At 43.0% G+C, this 21,986-nt stretch overlaps 1 protein-coding gene and 1 long non-coding RNA gene across 4 annotated transcripts in view; one reads left to right on the top strand and one right to left on the bottom strand.

Annotated features, from left to right (window-relative positions):
- Gpcpd1 (glycerophosphocholine phosphodiesterase 1) overlaps nucleotides 1–9,729 on the top strand; it is a 48,303-nt gene extending 38,574 nt beyond the window's left edge. For all 3 annotated transcript variants that reach the window (XM_052183700.1, XM_052183701.1, XM_052183702.1), the window contains 4 exons: nucleotides 1,580–1,716; nucleotides 2,235–2,370; nucleotides 2,787–2,947; nucleotides 7,851–9,729. In XM_052183700.1, the coding sequence (XP_052039660.1) occupies nucleotides 1,580–1,716; nucleotides 2,235–2,370; nucleotides 2,787–2,947; nucleotides 7,851–8,064 (648 nt within the window). In that variant the 3' untranslated portion in view covers nucleotides 8,065–9,729. The remainder of the gene's footprint in view (nucleotides 1–1,579; nucleotides 1,717–2,234; nucleotides 2,371–2,786; nucleotides 2,948–7,850) is intronic.
- Nucleotides 9,730–17,296: 7,567 nt separating this feature from the next.
- Nucleotides 17,297–21,155, bottom strand: LOC127685956 (uncharacterized). The gene is made up of 3 exons (XR_007977957.1): nucleotides 20,897–21,155; nucleotides 19,649–20,037; nucleotides 17,297–17,473 (listed from the first exon to the last, which is right to left on the bottom strand). It is a non-coding gene; the product is annotated as an uncharacterized LOC127685956 (long non-coding RNA).
- Between the last annotated feature and the right edge of the window lie 831 nt (nucleotides 21,156–21,986).

Below are 21,986 nucleotides of genomic sequence, written 5' to 3'. Positions count from 1 at the left end.
TTTAGGAGAAGAGATTTCTGTGAATGTTTAAAATCATTCCCAGGTTTAGTCCTTCATTATCCAGAAATATTTGCTGAGAAGATAATAATGGCCTGGCATTTTCTGAGTGTTGAACATAGGTAGAATAAGGTCCCGTTTTTCTGGAGTTTTATGTCAGTCCTGGAACAGTGCTTAATTAACTATTGGGACTGGAGAGCACTCACTGCTCTGCAGAGGACACAAGTACAGCACCAGGTCCTCACAACTGCTCATGACTTCAAGTCCAGGAAAACTCAGTGTCTCTGGCCTCCAGGCACATATCTACACATAAACATGTAATTTAACAAGTCTGTCTTTAAAGATAGGACTACCTATTGAATGTATGTATGGCTAGAGGAAGGTATGTATGCTAAAAGGTTCATGGGGTATGGAGTCTGCAACTACTGAGTTGCCATAATTGACCATTGAACGAACAGGTTCTCAACCAAGATTTTCCTAATACATAGTTTTTGTCTGTCTGCTGAGGCTTATAGAATTATTTTTACTAAGACATTTTTACTAAGACTAACGTTATCTTATGGTTTCTGAAGATGATGTCAAAATTGTTAAGTCATAGTATATTGCAGGTTTCCATAGATTCAACTATTAGTTTAAGTTTAAAGCCAAAGTCTGTTGGTAGTTTAATTGATTTTTCTTGTCTCAGCACCTGAATTATTATTGCTGGGCTATCACTAGATAACCATGTGGTCTTTGGCAGTCAGTCATCCCTGGCCTTTGACTTTCTCATCTGTGAAATAAGTGTTAGCCAGCTCCATTAGCGAGTATCATGCCACATGTCCTTAGTATGGTCATTATCAAAGAAGTTAAAAGAAACCAAATATCAGCCATTAAGAGATTAAAATACATCTCCAGAGCCCAATTGGGCAGGAATATAGATTTGTACAACTATTATGAAACAGGTTTCTAAAGAAATTAAAAATAGAAATCAATCATGGCCCAGTTATCCCTTTTCCTGGGTATCTACCAAAAAGAAATGAAATCACTATCTTGTAAAGGTAATTATTGCCCCCTTGTTCACAATAGGCAAAATAAAGAGGTGGCCTAAGTGGTCATTACTAGGCAAGTAGGCAAATAAATAGTCATAAAAGAGTAAGATCTTGCCATTTAATGGGCCACATTAAATGGGCTTTGGGAAATTATTTGCTAAGTAGGAATAAGCCACAGAAAAGTATCTTTCCCAGATAGAGAATAAAACTTGTTACTGGTGGCAGGAAGGCAATAAATGTATCAGAGGTAGAGAATACAAAGTAGCAAATAGAGATTGGTCTGTAGGAGTAGGGTGTACCCTGTTTGCTGTACATGAAATGAATGTTACATGAGCTGAGTTTGTCTGCTCCTGCACCTAAGGGGCAACTATGTCAAAGATAGATGTGCTTCTTTGCTTTAATTTAGCAATCTATGTACTTTCTGTATCTGTAATATTCTATATGCTTTTGGGAAACACATAATTACATTTTTAAATTTTGGGCTGATTGTTGAGGTTTTCTCTAACATTGCAGCTTCTGCGTGTCTCACAGATGCTCAATGTCCTCTCTTACAGGATGGAGTGTGGGACGGCAACTTATCAACATATTTTGATATGAATGTGTTTTTGGATATAATTTTAAAAACTGTTTTAGAAAATTCTGGGAAGAGGAGAATAGTATTTTCTTCGTTTGATGCAGATATTTGTACAATGTGAGTAATTGTACAGGTTTTTTTTTTTAATGTTCATTCTGTATTCTTTCATTGTGGCTCGGATTTGGGAGGCAGTTTTGGGAGATTATCCACATGGCTTCCTCTCAGTCAGTTGCCCATGTTTTCTTTTCTTCCTGAAAGGTAGGTGCACTTGTGTCAGGTGCCCTCCACCTCTCCCTTGTGTTTGTCATGTGCTGGGGCCTGTAACCCTCGTCTGGCATTTGTCCTCTGTGTCAAATGTAAGCCCCTAAGGGTTTCCATTACCAGCTTCTGAATGTAAAGGTTTTAAATCTTTATGTTTGACTTGGTTGTATCTGAGTAATGGATTGGTCATTCTTGTTCTGCTTTTGAGATTTTCTCAATCTGAGTTCACTGTGTAGGAGTATTAGGCCTTGATCCTCCAGCCTCAACCATCTGGAGCTATGAATCCTAGCTCTTTCTCTGATTTCTTTTTAGTGGTTTCAAAGTAATTTTGTTATGTTCCTACTAATCTTTCCCCCTTTATCTTGTCAACTTAGGGTTCGGCAGAAGCAAAACAAATATCCCATATTATTTTTGACTCAAGGGAAGTCTGATATTTACCCTGAACTCATGGACCTCAGATCTCGCACAACACCCATTGCAATGAGTTTTGCACAGTTTGAAAATATTTTGGTAAGTTTTGTTTCTATTTTCATTCTTTCATGCCCTGTACTTCCTTCTAGTGCTTTCATTCCCCAGTCCCTTGCAAATGTGACCTTTGTTTTGTTACATGCACATACATGATACTTGTTACTTGTATGCAAATTGTCATTTTGTTTTAGACAGTAAATAATGTTTCCTAGTCTAACAACTGGATGAAAGTTTAATGTCAAGTAGAGAAATGACAGTGTTTGCACACTCTATGTGCTTATAAAGTATATATTAATTAATTATATATGTATATATTATATACTATATACACATAGAATCCATTAAGTAAGGGAAATGTGTCCAGTTTTTCTTCTTGCATCTCCTAGATAGCACTAACCTGGGGTCTGATCGTTTAGTATCTGTAATGACTACATTTCTTTAATGAATTTTTCTTCTAGGGGATAAATGCCCATACTGAAGACCTCCTTAGAAACCCATCCTATGTGCAAGAGGCAAAAGCTAAGGGATTGGTCATATTCTGCTGGGGTGATGATACCAATGATCCTGAAAACAGAAGGAAACTGAAAGAATTTGGAGTAGATGGTCTAATATATGATAGGTATTTGTTTTTTGTAAAAACTCTCCATGGAATTATTCAAGAAGCATAGTAGTTTTTATCTTTTATGCTATTAAATTTAGTTAAGTTAAAATTCTGGATTTTAGTTTGTCCTGACACTTGTAACCTTTTCCCAGATGTTGAAATGCCAAATGTCACGTAAGAAGTGCTAACCCAAATGTGTAATTTGCCTTGGAGTGAGGATACCTGCCTGTCCCACACCTTCTGTCTATCAAAGCTTTTTATGCAGTTGGCTTAGTTACTTTTTATTGCTATGAATAGGCATGCTGACCTAGGTGCAGTTGCAGAGGGTATAAACCCATGCCCATCGTGGCGGGGAGTGTGGCAGCAGGCAGGCATTCTAACGGAGCTGACAGCTTACCTCTGATCCACAAGCAGGAGGCAGACAAACAGACAGTCTTGAACTTTTGTAACCTCAACGTTTACTGCCTTGTGACATAACAAGGTCATACATACCTCGAATCCTTCCCAAATATTCCACCCACTGGGGACCATACTTTCTCACTCAAGCCACTACAGTGATCTCATTGAATTTGTGGCTTTTTATATCTACACAATACCAATGCTGTATGTATCCAACTTAGGGCGTTACCCTGACTTTCTAAAGCTTTTATGTCTCTTTTCATTTCTCTCTGCATATTCTGCCTTCTCAGGCTAAATCCTTGAAGTCTTCCATAGCAGTGTTCTTTAACCTCTGGGATCTTTCCTCTCACAACATCCCTCGATGGGCTATTTCTTTTTGCTTCAGAGAATAACTCTTGTACACTGAAGTGTTACTTGCACAAGGACTACACTATTTTAAATAGTAGCTTTTGTTCACAGGGGCTTCTTAACTTCTCTCCAGATCATTTATCATTGACAAACACACATGTATGTGACATTATGCCTTGTGTCTTTTCCTTCCTGGCCTCTTTGAACTACCTCTAATGCATGCAGAGGCTGTTTGTTTCTATCTTCAGAGGCTAGGACAGTAAGATACAGACTGAGATCAAATGCTTGTTAACTTGATTTAAAAAAAAACAGCTTCCTAGGAATTGTTATGTAAAATGTTTATTAGCTGCTAATACTTAGAATATTGCTTTAGTATAAAGACATTTTAAGTTGTAAAAAACATTGACTTGATGGAGGAAGCACAAAGTTTTGACCAGACCTGCTTTAAGAAATATACTATCCTTGGATTTAATTCATACTACTCTTTGTCCTACTAAGTTATATCGTTCTTTAATAAAGATATTACTCCCACTATTTTGTCTAAACTGGTCTAGTTTGTTCACTTATTTGATTTTGAAGATAGGGAAGGTTTTATTCAGGCAGACTTAGTCCTACAGTCTTGCTGTCTCAGCTTCCCAAAGTCATCACAGTTGACTTGACTGCCATGCCGTACTGGCAGGCTGTCTTACTTACCTATCTGCCTGCCTTTTAAATCAAGAGTAATCTAAAACAGAGTGACTAGCCAGTCTTTAAAAAATGGGTGCTTCCAACTAACAAAATAAAAACTTAATTTTTATATTTTATATTTTTAACAGTTTGATAAAATTCATTTAATGCTAGGAATTTTTATGTGTATCCATGAGTGCAAAAGAAGAAATGACAAGAATATGGACAAGAATAGGATGGTGTAAGGGTAATTCCATGGATGACTCTGCTAAGGAATACAAGTTTAAACAGATCTTCCTCTTAAGGGCTTTCGGGCTTGCTGGATGTTGATGTGTAATAGTAGGCTGGTGTTATAAGTCTTGAGACAAGAGTCTTCCTGACTCAGCTTCTTTGAAGAGAAAATACAGAGGTGGAAGTTTGAGATGGTCAGATTTGTTTTGGTGGGACTAACATTTCAGGCATGGGCCTAGCATGAATCAAGGTAGGACAGGAGGAGCATCTGGAGTACCAAATTGGCATGGGCTATACTTAGCCTCCAAGAGACAAGGGAGGTAATATTGGTGTGAAATATGTGTATATAACATAAAAACTGTAATAATTATCTAAGGCTTACAATAAAAGCTAGTTTTTTTATTCCTTTAATTGTCTCTGGCCAAGTTCCTGACTTGTGCTTTTTTTTGTTTTTATGTTGTGTTTACCAATATGTTCCTAAATACACAAATTTAAAAAGTTTTGAGTAATTTGGAGACTTTTGGGCATTTATGAGAGAACAGTGATAGAAGTATGTTTTGTAGCTTCTGAAAGTCACTTGCCTTTACCCTCACTGCAAGTGTCTGTCCTTTTCCCCCTTCTCCTACTCTTTTTTGGAGTTGGTGGTGATGCTTGGGACTAAACTTGGGCCATTCCCAATGCCACTCAAGTTCTGTCACCTGTCTGTTTCTGTCCCCCTAGCAGGAGTTGAGCTGCTCTCTGAAGGGCATGCCTATAATCTCAGTGCTTGCACAAAATCAAGAGGAGTTCCAGGTCTGCTTGGCTAAAATAGACTTTGCTGTCTGCCATGCCAAAGCCAGATGGAAATTTGTCAAAACTATAAAGACCATCCTAAATTAACCACTCCCAATGAAATGTTAGAAAATAAGGGGAAGCAGCTTTAAACCACAAGTAGGGGCTATATGTACAATCTGCTTTAACCATTTTGTAGAGAGTAGTTAAAAATGCATACTTCATGGGGGACTTTAGATGAGTTGCTCCAGTGTCTACTTAGCATACACAAGGGGCTGGCCACATCCCCAGCACCATGTTTAAAGGATATGGTGGCCCATAGCTATAATCCCAGGACTCGGTGAAGATAGGATCTAAGGTTAAGGCTCGGGTTCTCTTTCAGAAGTAGTTTCCTATGAGGGATTTCTAACCACGATTCACCATTGTTATCATTGAGATCTGTGAAGTCACGGTGGTTTTTGTTTCTTGTAGTATTTGTTTCCCCTGTGAAACTCGGGAGAATCTTTGTTACCAATGCTCTGGAATCAGAGATGCACCTAATAAGTCAGTTGTACCCCTTTCTGAGCACTTGGCAGCCACTACTATCCTGTTGGTACATGTCATTAAAGACTGGGCTGAGATTTAGCATAGTTGGTACAGTATTGCCTAGCATGTACAAAACCTAGAATTTGTTTTAACACAGCATAACTTGGTGTGATGGTGCATGGCTGTAGTCTGTTAGTGCTCGAACAGGAGGCCGGGCATGAGACCCTATTTGGGGGGGTGAAGAGATACAGAACTTTGGGATGGGAATGTTGCTCAGTGGTGGTGTGTGCACAGTGCCTTGGGCTTAGCCCTGGTACTGGATAAAAGATGGGGAATGTTGCAAAGCATTTCTGAGATTCATGTATTGTTTCTAATATGTATATAAATATAAAATATAATATATATATATAAGTCCTGTATCATACAACTTTTGGATCACATTTGTAATCCTTTCTGTTTTTCTATTTTCATTCTCTGAAACCTTTTTATATTGAATCTTCCACATATGCTATTGTGTTTTTAATTGCTAAGGATTTTTGTTTTGTTGCTGATTTTAGTGCTATTAGGGAATGTGTAGTATCCTATTCTCATTTGATGAATGTATTATTTCTCCCAAGTCTAGTTGTTTTTTAAACTTAATGGTAGCTGCCGCTTGCTCACTCTCCCCTTCTTCCCTCAATAAAGTTTTCTTTGTTGAAATTTAAGAAGCATATTAGAAGCCCTAGAGGAATAGGAGGGCTTTGTTATAGGGTGGTCTTGGTGGCCCTCTGCTCAGACCTCTGAGGCTATGTTTAGGGCTTCACATCTTGGCTGATTAGATTTCTCCTAAGAGAATGAATGTCTGCGTGATACCTGGGCAGACCTTGACTGTCTGCCAGTGTGGGTGCTCAACTGAGAAGGGAACTGCAGCTGGAAGGTGTGCTCTGTGTTTGTTTAGTTTCCGCGTTCTTTTGTTTCTGGTAGTAGCATTGTGCTCTTATAAAATAACCAAACCCTTACCTGGACCTCACCCATTCTCAGAGACATCCTTTTTTACCTCAAAAGCCAGTATCAGGGAAGGCCACCTCTGTCCAGCAAACAAAATAACCCAACTGCTGCCCAAAGACTGTCCTATCGCTTTTTTAAAAATCCCCCTTAATTTCCACATCAAGGGGAACTTGTGCTGCTTTAAAAAGCTGTTTGACCTGTTCTTTTGATTTGACCAGTTTTCACTGAAATGAAAGATAGAAAATACTGCAGCCTTTCCTTCCCCCAGCTTCCTCAGTGTCACTGCCCTGTCTGGTATTTGGCATACTCTTGTACCTTCAAAATTCCTATTAATGTCCATGAGATGTAAGTTAGATGCTGTTTTTCATTCTTTTGACTTGGTTGGGTTGGTGGGTGGGTGTTGGGTGGATGGATGTTTGCAGTGCTGGGGACCACACCTCTCCTTCATGTGCACAAGTACTATATTCAGAGGTAGCCCATGGGCCCTGCAGTTCTTTAATAGAAATTCTTTGTGTTACTGTGCACATATATTTGATAGAGCAGAATGTATTCTAAGACTGTCTCCTTTCTGTGACATCATAAGTTCTCCCATGGCCCCATGTCATTGCTTGGCTTTCACAGGGCAGCATATGAAGCATGCCTCACACTCAGAGGCTCTTTCTGGCCTCATTTGTGACTTAAGTCACTGGGGACAAGTTCCACCTCTCAGGAGGTTTTCCTCCTGAAAAATAAGGCACCACCAGTTAATTGACCTAGAGGGTGCATACTTCAAGAATCACTAGAGAACTACAAATTCCATTTTCAAGGAATTGCTTTATAACCAGGGTTTCAAAAAGACAGTTCTATTCTGAATTATTTGAAAAATTAGAATTCAACTAATGCTTTAACCTTTATCATTATTTTAAAGCAGAATAAAATATCTATAATAAAGATACTCCAGGTATTTTTAAAATTAATTTTTCACTATATTTTTTGTTTGTCTGTTTCACCATAGGATATACGACTGGATGCCTGAACAGCCAAATATATTCCAAGTGGAGCAATTGGAGCGCCTGAAGCGAGAATTGCCGGAGCTTAAGAACTGTCTGTGTCCCACTGTTAGCCACTTCATCCCTTCTCCCTTCTGCGTGGAGCCTGATTCTCCGTACTGCGTGGAGCCTGAAATCCACGTGGATGCCAACGGCATTGATAGTGTGGAGAACACTTAGTTGGTAGTGCACAGAGGACGTTTGGAGGCACACCGCTGCTCTGATGTTCAGTTTTCACCACTGAGCGCTGCTGCCTCTTAGGTTTCTCATCCAATGAAGCAATAATGAAGTATTTTACTATTTCATTACAGTTCCCGCAAGAATATCAAGTATGCTATTTATCACTTGTCCATGTATAATTACCAATCAGTCTCTGTACAATGAGAAAATATACTGTTAAACATTTTAATGAGATCTAAGCCTATAATGGTGAATCTTCATTGAAAGCATAATACTTGGAAATTAACTATATAAATATCTCATTTAAAGTTCAGGCTTTTCATTTGATTAAGTCTTAAATCTTCAGTGCTTGAGAAAAATGCATAAATTATACCTGACCATGGAAAAACTAAGTACCTCAATGCATGCATTTGCACTGGTGGCTCCAGCTGCACATGTCTGTGTCATCCATGTACATAGGTATCTTTACATGGTTGATAGGAACATGTACCATTTTCCTTTAGTATAAGCCTCAGATTGCTGCCATGTCCCATCTGACCCAAACCAGCCTGCAGATGAACCTCAAACTTGTCTCATAAACCGTTCAAAGATGTTAAAGTTCCAGGACGCTGCAGGGTAACTTAATGTATAAAGTATTTGTAAGAAGTATATATTGCATATAGAGTAGTGTAGATCAGAATGTATAAATTTGACTCAATGCATGCTTTAGGTTTTAAGCATGAGATTGTACATGTTTACTGTTAAGTCCTTGCATCTGGTGCTAGGTGAGTGAGATGTTAAGGACATAAAATATTTTGTCGCTTAAAAAACAAAGTCTGTTTTAGACACTTGAGTATGCTTATTAGTGTCTCGCTACCTAGTAAACATAATTGCTGTGTTACACAGTGGTTAAATTCCCATGCAGAAAAATAAATGTCCTGAATTCTCAAATTGGTATTCTTTATTGTTTAATATATATCATGTATGTAATTTATTTAGGAATGTAGATCTTACTGTATATAAATGCATGCTTTTAGGATTATACTAAGATTTTATTAGAAGCAGATTGTATTGATAAAACTGTAACTTCAGAATGAATGTTAAATAAAATGACAGATTTATTTTTTTCCTCATCTTAAAATGAAATTTCAAGAAGGTATTTTGTAGAATGGTTTTATAATGGTATTCTGTGTGACAAATAGAAATTTTATTCTGCTTGTATGGGCTGGCTCACTGCACTTTTTTAGAGTTCCTGCTGAGGCAGTTTGTTCATGTGTTGACATATTTTGACAGAAACTAAAAGCATAAAACTTGAAATGACCAGTTGTACCTTTTTTCTTTTCTTTTCTTTTCTTTTCTTTTCCTTTCTTTTATTTTCCTTTCTTTTCTTTTCGTTTCTTTTCTTTTCCTTTATTTTCTTTTCTTTTCCTTTCTTTCCTTCCTTCCCTCCCTTCCTTCCTTCCTTCCTTCCTTCCTTCCTTCCTTCCTTCCTTCCTTCCTTCCTTCCTTCCTTCCTTCCTTCCTTCCTTCCTTCCTTCCTTCCTTCCTTCCTTCCTTCCTTCCATTTTTGGAGACAACCTGTGTAGCCTTGGCTGTCCTGGAACTCACTGTGTAAGCCCGCTGGCTTTGAACTGTCAGATGCATCTGACTCTGCCTCCTAAGTGGTATTAAAGTCATGTGCCACCACCCTTGGCTTCCTCATTTGTTCTTAACAGTGCAACAGCATGGGTTTGGGTCAGCTTTTCACTGTGGGGAGATGGGGTCTGAAAATCATGGTATTGTATTTGTAACACGATGTTTAGTGGCACATAGTTTAGAAAATGGTCTTCTACTAGGATATTTCTATAGCCTTTCCCACGTCGGATGAATCTTTAACATTTTCATATAATCAGGTCCCTTCAGAAAATGTACCTTGTGGTGCACTCCCTTAGGCCTCTCCCATGCATTCTCCCTCCTAGCTCCATGATTGGGTACAGGACAGAGGAGAAGCAGAAGGGTGCAGCAGAGAGCTAACACAGCAGGTGGGAGGGAGTGGTTTCCACACAGTTTAGTTTGCTGGGAAGAGCTAGGCTGATGTACCATAGAGCCTGGCCACTGACTTGTCTGTTACTGGTTGATTAGACTGAGCTAACCCTTATCACTAGCTATCGCCTTTCTGCTATGACCACCTCTGCACCACTCCATCTGTGCCCGAGTCCCTTGCTTGGGACCTTTCCTCATCAGTTGCCCACACTCTGGCCATCCAACTGTATCCACTGCCAACACTTTTGAAAGGGAGGGGCCCATATTTTACTGCTCCCTACAAAGCATATGCCAGTGATCTTACGGAGTCTTGGGACATTCCAGAGACACAGTTGGCTTCATCTTACCTACTTTATCTTTATTTCCACAGTAAAGGACATGTATTAAGCACGTTTTGAAGTGGCTTACATTTTGACCACTGGGATAGCTTATTGATGTCAGTTTTTACATGTAGAAGTTATGTTAAATTATTTTACACTTTCTGGAAAGTTCTATGATTCTCTGGTATTTGCTCCCTACATTAGCACTGCTGAGTATGGAGGCGAGGCGCACAGCTCCCTCATGATGGTGGTGTTGAGGTTGTTCTGACCTGTCTGTGGGCATAGAGCTTATTGGACTTGGGTGTGGTGCAGGGCACGATGAATGGTCATTTATTTCCTCTTCTGCCCTTGTCTCTGTAGCTGTTACTGCATTTGCCATCTGCAATGTAATGGGTTTCGTTACACTGGGTTGATGAAAGAGTACCCTTCATTGAGATAACAATTTCATTCTCAATCTTGTGATTTTCAGGTTGAAAGTAAGGTATTTATATCAGAAGTATAGTACCATTCTCATTCATGCTCAGGGATTCTTTCAACCTCACTTGGCATCTAGAGATTGAGAAGTAGATTTAGGATATTTAAGTTGTAAGAGAGCATATGATTAAGACTATGCTGGGGCATGAATTCCCAGAGCATGAAGCTCTGATGACAGTGCCCGCGCTGCCACAGTACCGAGTATCGGGCATAGGCCTGGGGGATTAACAAAAAACACAGACATGGGTCATTCTGCAAGGAGAATGCCAAAGCTTTACTGAGAGACCAGCAATATATATATACTAGAGGCCAGGGAAGGGAATAGGAAAAAACAATTATAGTCATAGGTCAGGCACCTGGGAAGTCCGTACCACACCGGGCAGGAAGGCAGGAATCAAGCTAAGACACGGATGTTTTGCTCTCAAGGAACCTGTGCAAACAGCTCAGCTGGGGGCGTTGAGCCAAGCTCTCTGGTTCCCAACACTGGATTCAATCCCAGTACTGCATGTCATGGTGTATATGCATCCTGTAATCCCAAGAGCTTAAGGTTAACTTGTGATAGCAAGTTTTAGGCCATCCTGGGATACAAATTGAAATGGTTATGACTTCTCAAGCCCCTAATGGAGCAACAGCCAACGAGTTATGACAGTTTGAATCACAACCTGTTTAAACTCAGGTCAAAGTAGCCATGTTTCTGTTGTGCTGTTTGTCTCATTTTGGGTGGGGGTGGGGTGAGAGCTGTCTTGAAGGAAGAAAATGAAAGAATCCTAGTACTGATTTCAAAGCAGAGAGGAAGGATGAAGAAATGGTCCATTGGTAACAACACTCTTCCAAAGGACCCAGGTTCAATTTCAGACACCTACACGGTGGCTCACAACCTCTAGTAACTACAGTTGAAGGGGGATCTGGCATCTTCTGCCCATTATGACTACAAATTGCATGAGATGCAAAACATCTATAGGAGTTTTTAGTTGTTTAAAGTAGTGGCAAATGCCTTTAATCTCAGCACTGAGGAGTTAGGCCAGGGGAATTTTGAGTTCAAGGCCACCCTTGTTCACACAGTTCTCAGCCAACTAGGACTAAGCAGTAAGGCCCATTTTCAACCCCAGCTGCCAACAAGAACTACTGAAGTAATAATCATTTAGGAATAGAAAGTGTCTGGGTTACTCTATACAGTATTTTATGAGATTTAAGTAAGCATCCTCTACCTGTTTTATCAGATGGAAAGTGGATGAGACAGGAGCTAATTGCAGAAAGTGAGAATGCTTAGCAAAAGCCCAGTAGCATCCCATCCATGGTTTCAAGCTATCCCTGCAGCCCAGACTCTCCCAGAGTTCCAGATCTGTATCCCCAGCCCATCCTGGCTCTGCTTAGCTGTGAGAAGGGCACCTCACACTTAATGGTGCCTCAGATAGGTTTCCCTTCATCTGCAAGCCCGCTTCGAACCCCTACACCAGCCATGGCTTTTTTTCTTGCTGAGTCCATGTGATTAGCTGCCTGTTTCCAGTCAAATCTCTCCCTTCAGTCAAATTTCTCCTTTATGCATATGAGTTCAATCAGTATTTGAAATACTGTGTTGATTTGCTATATCACAAACAGGGTTACTGGGGATAACCCTGCTTTAAAAGTAGAGTCAGCTACAATTTTATTCAAAATGTTTCCAGTAAAATGTGTTGCTTTTACATTTATGCACTTAAAAATTCATTACTAGATCTTAACAGCTACTCTAAAGACTTTTTTTTATAAACTAGGTTTTTTTCTTTGTGAATTTTATATTATGTACCCCACTTATGCCCCGACTTCATCTGCCTTCCACCCTTTCAACATTCCCCCAAATAAAGTCTTGTGGAAGCTGCAGTGTGTCGCATAGTACATCCTTTTGTCCATACATCTTTATTTGCAAATGCTCACAGCAAGAAATCATTGGTCTGGTTGGAGGCCTCTGGCTTCTGCTTCACTATCAATCCTGGGTCCTCAGCGGGACTCCTCTCAGATGTCCTGTTGGCTTGTGCCATGGAGATCCTGCCACTTTGGATCTACAGAACCCCCCTCTGTGTGCTCCAACAGCTCAGATGCGGTAGATGTTGGGTGGGCCAGCTCTGGGCCTGGGTGGGAACTGAGTTGCTCCGCCCGCCAGTTCTGCACCCACACCACCAGGCCAAGCTCTCCAGCACTGCCGCAGTTACCTCACCCAGTGCTGCAGCTGGCAAGGGGGCAGAGCCAGCTCTTACATTTTCATACCTTAAGGGCCAGCTTACCACCACCAGGACCAGCACTACTGTGCTGCCTAAGTGAGGTGCTGGGCCCACTCCCAAACACTGCAGCTGGTGAGGGGTGGGGCCAGCTCTGTGTGGCCCTTAGACATTACCATGCTCCCAGGTAGCAGGGATGTCTGCATGGCCTTTGGTGTTTATATAGGCTACAGATTTCGACACAGACCCCTACTGCTGCATGGTCAAGGTCCTAGCCATGCCCCTCAGCAACAGAATAAACCAGGACTTCACCATGGCCTCAGGTGGCAGGGCAGGTTGCTCCTCCCCGCCCTTGTCTGGCCTCTCTTCACAGTGCTCAAACCATTCTCTAAAATTTTATTACATTTTACTTAGTGCTTGGGTGCGGGGGTGCATTTGGGTGTGGTTTACATGCCACGGTGCTCATGGGGGTTCCATGGACTAAACTCGGGCCATCAGGGTGACAGGTGCCCCTCCAAGTCATCTTGCTGGCTCTTAAACGGACTTTTAAGCAAATATTGCGCACCAACTGTTTATTGATCATAATGCTAATAGTCTTGTGAATTCATTTAGTCAAAATAGTCCAAATTTGACATGTGAATGGGAAGGAAGGAGGGTCTTATTTAGTCTCAGGGATTTTCTAAGTGACTGGTCATAACTAAAGTGGGGTTTTCCTTCCAGTTTTAAGAACTGTCCTGTATATTTTATTAGCTACTGCAGTCACAGGCAGCCTGGAGTTTTGTTCTGATTATCAGTAGAGATATAACTTTGATGCTCACTGACCAATAGATGGCTGCCAACATTTAAAAAAGAAAAAAACCCTCAATTTTTTTTTCTCCTTTTGTAGGAGAACCAGCCCTCAATAAGAGGTATTGAATTTATTTGATGAGCATTTGAAGGTTTGGAAAATAGTCATTTTTCACCTTCATTTTAATTTGCATTTGTGTTGTGACATTAACTATAGTTGAATGTATGCAGCCTACACACTAAAGCCATGCCATTGATCTGTAAGTCTCACTCAGATCTGTTATCCACACTTAGAGCTGAAACTGACTTAGGGTTTTCAAAAAAGGATATATTACAGGGCCAGGTTTAACCCCAGCACTTGGGGAGGATAACCCACCCCTGATATAGTCCTGCAGTTCTCCAGCCTATGGCTTCTGGGAGTTCACCCACACAGGTTACCACGGTACAAGGGTTCACTTTTATTTGGTTGCTTGGTTGGTTTTTGTTTTTGTTTTTTGAGGCACGGTTTCTCTGTGTAGCCTTCTGTAGAACAGGCTGGTCTCAAACTCAGAGATCCACCCGTCTCTGTCTCCTGAGTGCTAGGAGCCATCACCACACCGGGGTTGTTTTGTTGTGTTTTAGCTCACAAAGTAAGTCTTTTCAGTTAGCCTTAGTCTCACACACGCGTCCCTCTGCTTTTCTCCCTATCTCGAGCCTACCCCTCCCCTGCTTAAATCTGGTAAAGGCCCTGGCCACGTGAGGTCAGGACATGTTGAAATCAGTGAGGAGTGCACAGCACTGCATTCGGGGTGATCTGTTCAATGTTGTCTTCCAGTTTCCTTATTGCTGTTTATTACATGCAGGTGATATGCTTATTATATAAACCCTTATATGTTTTATAAAATATTAACCCTACTTTCATCCCCACATCCTGTGAGATTTCTCGCTTTCTTCTAACGTACCACTTCCTTCGAGTATCAGGCTAAGCTGTTCGGAGGCCTTTAAACACATCTGTGAATGAAAATACAAGCCTGTAAAATGTTGACACATAATCTGGGTGTAGCTTTTCATTTTCAAGGCTTTGTATTTTATTCTCATGGTAAGAATTTTTATACTCAGTATTAATATATTTTTTAAATTGTTTTAGGTTGATTTGCTTTATGAATGTTTGACCTGCATTTTTGCATGCAGAACAAGCACATGCCTAGGTCTGGAACAAGAGTTATGAGTGGTTGTGAGTCACTGTGTCAGTGCTGGGAACTGAACTTGGGTTTTCTGCAAGAACGGCAGTGTCTTTAACTGCAGGTTGATCTCACCGGTCCCAATAAGCATTTATTAATTTAAATAGATAATTAAATTTTTTATTGAGATTTTCATATATGCATATAAAGCATTTTGATTAAATCTACCTCATATCCCTTCTCACCCCTTCACTAATATCCCCTCTCAATTTTGAGTGATCTCACTTATTTACTTATTATAATTTTGCATGTATGACTGTCTTGCCTACATGTATGTATGTATACTATGTTCGTGCCTGGTACTGACAGAAGCCAGGTGGTGTTAAATCCCCTGAAACCAGAGTTCCAGACAGTTGTGAACCACCCTGCAGATACTGGGAACTGAGCCTAGATCCTCTAAAGGAACGGAAACTATTCTCAAAGGCTAGCTAAGCCATGTCTCCAGCCCTATATGTCTTTTAAAATAATAATAATAAAAAAAAACCACTGAGAGGGCAGCCTCTCAGGGGTCAGACTCTTGAAGAAAATGGATTCTCTGTTCTAAAAACCATTCACCGCCAATAGCTGCTCAGCTAGGACGGGGCTCCGGGATCCTCACCCGGTCTATGCTGGTATTTGGGCTGGCTTGATCTTGCATGTGTCTTGTGCATGCTGTCAAAGTCCTGTGAATTCATCTGTGCAAGTGCCCTGTGGTGCCTGGAAAATACTGTTTCTCTAGTCACCTACCACACTACCTCTGGCTTCAATCTTTCTGACCCCTTGTCCTGGTTGGAGTTTTGTGGACTTGACACTGCTAAAGGTATCTTGGATAGAGGACCTGGGTTGAGAAGATTCCTTCACCAGATTGCCTGTAGGCAAAGTCTTTAGAACATTTTCTGGATTATTGCTATGGGAGGGCCCAGCTGCCCCTGAGCAGGTGGGATAAGTGTGAGAAAGCCTGGGAGAGCAAGCCAGCGTGCAGCATTCCTCTGTGGCTTCTGCTTCAGCGCCTGCCGCCGCCTCCGCCGAGTTCCTGCCTGGGCTTCAACTATGCTAAAGAAGCCCCATTTTATGCTAGGTATCATCGTGGTACCCACCAGTCATTTGTCTCTTACTCTAGTCCCTGGAAGATAAGTTCCCAGTAAACCTAACTCAGTGACCCCCGCCCAAAAATGGACAGCTGTCGCTCTCTACTTGTTATGATATGACTAATTTTTTTTTTCAACTTTGCTTCTGTAACTTGAGTATAAAGATACCCAAAGATTGTTTCGAGTTGCCTTACTTATCTTGGCAGAAAAGAGCAGTTTTTACTTGCTGGCATAGATCTTGAAGGTCATCGTGTGGTTTTCCCTTTTAAATGTCCCTTTCCCGCTGGACGGTGGTGGCGGACGCCTGTAATCCCAGCACTTTGGGAGGCAGAGGCTGGCGGATTTCTGAGTTTGAGGCCAGTCTGGTCTACAGAGTGAGTTCCAGGACTGCCAGGGCTATACAGAGAAACCCTGTCTCGAAAAAAGAAAAAAAAAAAAAAACAAATCCAAAAAACAAAAACAAAAACAAAAGTACCTTCCCAAACCCCTCCTTCGCCATAATCTTAAATTTAGCTCAGAGGTTGCTTGACCTGCTCGGAGATAACCAATAAATCTTATAATTGGATTGAATTTATGGTCTTTTCTCAGGGATCCTGAATTCCATAATACTTCCCTCAAAGGACTTTGACCCAGGAGACACAAGCCAAACAGGCCCTTTCCTTCCCAAGTTGCTATTGGTTATAGTGTTTTATCACAGCGATAGAAAACTCACCAACACACCCCCTTTTTTCCCCTCTATGACCCTTAAACGTTGGGCAAGGATTTCCTGAATAGTGAGGGCCCTGATCACACAGGCATGGCAGATGGACCTCAGGAGACTCAGAAGCTTCTGTACAGCCAAGGAAAGTTGAGTGAAAAAGCAGTCTTCAGAATGAGAGAACAATCTCTTCCATCTAGACATCTGACATGCAGTTACGATTGAGAATATACAAAGAACTCAAAAATTAAACATCAAGAAAAAATGGCTAATTAAAAATGTGCTATGGAATTTGAACAAAGCATTCTCAGAAGAAAGACAAATGGCTAAGAAATATTTTTAAAGCTGTTCAATCTATTTAGCTGTATTACTCAGGGTTCTCTAGAAGAATAAAATTAATGGGATGAGAAATGAGAAATACATACATATATATATATATATATATATATATATATATAGAGAGAGAGAGAGAGAGAGAGAGAGAGAGAGAGAGAGAGAATGAATTTATTAAAGCTGGGTATGGTATGGTGGAGGCTCACACTTTTGATCCCAGCACACAGGAAGCAGAGGCAGGAGGATCTCTGGTACTTCCGGGCCAGCCTGGTCTGTATATGGTGTTCCAGGACAGGTAGAGCAACATAATAGACCCTGTCTAAAAGGAAAGAAAAAAGAAATGTCAGCTTTAAAATAGCAGCTGTTATATCACACTAGGGATGCTGGTTCTTGGTCCTTTTAGGCTGGGAGTCTCCCACAACAGCTGCCTCTCATGTCTCTCTGTAGTTAATCCACAAGGTCACATTTGCTTGATATTCCTGGGAGGCCTGCCTTTTTCTGAAGGGAATTTGTTTCCTGAAGGGAGGAGTGAATCTGGGAGAGAGGGGAGGTGGGCTGTGAAGAGAGGAGAGAGGGAAAACTGAGGTTGGATGTAAGAAGGGAAGAGAGAGAAAAGTAAGAGGGACAGAGGAAGGGGTAGGAGGAAGGGAGGGGAGGAGGGAGGGAGGGGAGGAGGGAGGGAGAGGGGGATGGAGGCAGGCAGGCAGGCAGGCCCTGCTATCAGTGAAGGACACAATAGGCCTCTCAGCTCTGCAGAGAGAGAAAGGACAGAGTAAGCAAAGGACAAGATGGCTCTCCTCCTGCCACGCCCTTTCTACCCAGGCTGCTACCAGAAGGTGCTGCCCACAAGCCTGGTAGGTGTTGCCCGATATTTGATCACATTATGAACCCCAAGACTGTGAACTGGAAAACCTTGTTATGGTGGTGCAGCTCAGCAGGATCCGGTGCCCTCTTCTGGAATCTTCAGGCAGTAGAATAGATAGTGCACCGCTTCCTAATTGGTGAACTAAGTGAATTCTTCATTAGCAGGTATGATAACAAATACAGCTCACTGAGCATGTACTAAAGTAATTTACCACCAGAGAGCTGCATCCGGCCAGCGCCATCTTGTAATGGAGATGAACAAAAGGTGGCTTACTACATCCCCCCCTCCCCCTTTTTGAGACAAGGCTCTCTGTGTAGCCCTGGCTGTCCTAGGATTTCTTCCACAGATCAGGCTGGTCTCAAACTCACAGAGATCTGCCTGCCTCTGTCCTCTAAGCGCTGGGATCAAAGGTGTGTGCCACCAGGCCCTGGCTCCTGCAATTTTCTCAATTTCATTGTTTTTCGTAGTGGAATAACAGTTGATTGTGTAAATGTACGATAATTTGATTTTTCACTCATCTGTTGATGGATGTGTAGGCTGCTTCCATTACTTAGGAATGTGGTCCTGGCTTGTATAAGAGAGGTGAGAAAGTTATGGAGGTAGTGTTGGTTTGAATAAAAATGGTTCCCATTAAGGCTCATATATTAGAATAACTTAGTCATCAGGGAGTAGTAATACTTGAGAAGGGCAAGGGGGCATGGCCTTGTTGGAGGAAGTACATCGTGGGGAGGGGGAGAGAGAAGGGGGAAGCGAGGAGGAGGGGAGAAGAAGGGGGAGGGGGAGGGGCCGGGTAGCCAGGCCCAGTGGCTCCACTGTCTCTTCTGGACGTCTGGAGATCCGCTGTAAAGCTCTCAGCTGCTTCTCCGGGCCCACGGCTGCCTGTGTACCGCTCTGCTCCGTCGTAATGATTATGGACTAAACCTGCGAAACTGTAAGCCAGCACCCATGAAATGCTTTCTTTTTATAAGAGTAAAATGTGGTGTCTCTCCACAGCAGTGGAACACTGAGTACGATCGATCGATCAATCGATCGATCAATTGGGAGCAGCCTATAAGCCTATAAGCCGCACTCCTCCACAGCTTCTTCCTGCAGCTCCTGTCCTGACTTCCCTCCGTGATGAACCTGGGCGCAGTTAGACAAAGTACCCTCGCCCCTTTTTTGTTCAAGTTGCTTTTGGTTTCAGTGTTTCCAACGGCAACAGAAAATAAACTAGTGTGCTCACACTCCTCTTCAGACAGTGCATCTGGTTCCCCTAGGAATCCCTTGGCCTCCTCCCAGCACAGGCTCATCTTTGAACAGTGGTGCGCGTCTCCCCACCGCTGGTAACCATCAGATCCATAGTTTCAAGTAGATTCCCAACGCATGGGAAGAACAGAAAGGGCGATCTGGTCAGAACTAGTTTTAGATATATGAGCCATGAGGCAAAACTGTATCTTCTGGAAACCTTAAGATCTGGGGAAGAAGCTCCTATTTACCATCTTAGGCCTAGACATAATTGTGTGTGCATATGATTAACATCAGGTGCATCATAGTAAGAGACGTACAATCAAATTAGAGAACTGCCGTAACTTTGAACCCCATAAAAGCAACTCCAAACAGCAACTGTGGCCCTTGAGTGTCCCCACTCACCCCGCGGGCGCTGTCGAACTTGCCAGGGGGACTTTTCTGTATCTTCCTGATTACTGCTCCAAGTCTTCCGTGCTGACCTGCGGGCTTGCAGTTCTTTGGGTACGAGGCCAAGAGCCCGGAAACACCTGATAACACTGAGGAGTGAGCTGTGTGCTGTGGCCTAAATGGGGGCATCCACATCACCGGCCTCCAAGGCTCAAGGGGACACCGTGAAGGGAAGGTGGAAATGACATCAGAGCTGGAGGATGGGGAGGATGCTGCTGCAAAATGTCGCCTCCCGGACAAGACGCACACTCCTGTGAAATCACCGAAGCTGTTATTTGTCCAAGATGGGACTCATCAACATTTCATCCCGGAAGAGAGAGGCACTCACGAGGCACCGCCCGCTCCTAAGGAGTTGTTAGGAGAAATGGTTGCAGGGGAGTGGTGCGCCTTCGCCTGTGCTGCAGCCGCTGATAAGTCATCTCTGCTCCAGTAAATAATTCCCCACCCACGCTCATGCAAGAAACCAGAATTGAACTCAGTGGGTCACAGATGGGGGGAGGGGCTTGTTGGAAATAAGAACAAGTACTGCTGATGGATGCAGGGTCCGCGTTTCAGTTCTTCTGGGAGAAGGGGGGTGATGAGGGAAGGTAATGGTGGTGCAAAACGACCGCAATCAGTTCTATACACCTTTGAATAGTTTTGAAAAGCCTATTGTAAATATGTTATCTGCAGTCCCCGCTGTGTTGCAGAATGGAACATGACAAGTTGGTTTCGATATGCTGTGCCCAAAACTGTAATGAAGAACCGGTGTTCAGAACTACCTTTAGCACACGAGTAAGGTGGACTGGGTGCGCTGGCACAAACCGTTTAATTCCAGCACTGTGGAGGCAGAGGCAGGTGGATCTCTGGGAATTCAAGGCCAGCCTGGTCTACACAGCGTACTCCAGCGCAGCCTGATCTACATGGAGAGTCTCTGCGGGCCCCTCCCCCCAAAACCCAAAACAAACAACATGAACAAATTCATTTCCATGTTAGGAAACAATTCCACTCTTCTGTTCTCTGTTTTCTCGGGGAGGGCGAGGCATGTGAAAGGGAAACAGGGCTTGGGGGGAGCGTTTGCCCGGAAAGTGCGGGACCCTGCATCCATCAGCAGGACTGGAGAAAACCAAACAAGAACTACGCTCCCTCCCGAAAGCCACCCTCCTCGGTGCCACGTGCCTGCTCCTCACCGGACACTTGTCTAGACCACTAGCATTTGCTCACCGACAAGTGGAAGAAAAGTGTCTTGTGAACACCGCAGGTCCGTGGGCTGCTGTGACCGCCGCAGGGAGCATAACACTGTGCCTCTTGACCCTGTTTAGAGGTTTCAGGCTTGTGACCTTCCTAGCAAGAACAAGTAAAGGAAGGGATGCTCAGCGAGGGCAGGCTCGGGAAGGACAGGACGAGAGGGAGGGAGGGCTGCAGTCTCGGTTCTCCTTGCTGCCTCAGTGTAGGCTCGTGACTCATCTCCTTTCTCTGTAGCGTGGAAAGCAGCTCCCAGGCCTGAGGAGGGTGGGGTAAGAAGGGAGGTGACTGCAGGGTGGGGGCTGGGAGAGGGCATTGCTTCTAGAGCAATGGTGCTCAACCTGTGAGTTGCAACCCCTTTGGTGGTTGTGAGGGAAACGCCCTTTCACAGATATCCTTCATATCAGATATTGGCATTATGATTCATAATAGTATCAAAATGACAGTTATGAAGTAGCAACAAAAATAATTTTATGGTTGGGGATCGCCACAGCATGAACTGTGTCAAAGGGTCGAGGTGTTAGGAAGGCTGAGAACCGTTGCTCTAGAGGTCTGGCTGAGGCTCCGGCCTCGTGGGGAGCTGACACGGCACAGCAGAACTGGCTGCCCAGGGCCTGGCAATGCAGAAGGGCTGGCGGTGGGCGTGGGGGTGACAGTGGTCGGTAGACCTGGGTCTGCCTCCTACCTGTCTGAAGACAAGCCACTTCTTAGGAAGGGGGACTGACAAGAACTGAGGCCACAGACAGGCCTCCCTGGGGACATGCAAGGCTCCCAGTGCTGGCTGTTACAGGAGCTGTGTACCAAGCCATGGCATTTTGGATCTCCAGGAAGCTGGGTCTACAACTGGGTAAAAACCCATTTCTCATCTGAAGAACCCTAGGCGCCACCTCCCTGCCTGCCCAAGCACATCTTTCTGTTCTAGCCTGTGTGGAGGAGCACCCTCTGAGTGCCTGCAGGTATGTATACCACACTGCATTCATGCCTGGAGCCCTCCGAGGCCAGAAGGTGGCACTGGAACTGGAGTTTCAGATGGCTGTTAGTCAGCCTGTGGGTGATGGGCATTGAACCT

Source organism: Apodemus sylvaticus, chromosome 5, assembly GCF_947179515.1.
Source record: "Apodemus sylvaticus chromosome 5, mApoSyl1.1, whole genome shotgun sequence".
NCBI lineage: Eukaryota > Metazoa > Chordata > Mammalia > Rodentia > Muridae > Apodemus > Apodemus sylvaticus.
This window is presented reverse-complemented; position numbering and strand designations above follow the sequence as displayed.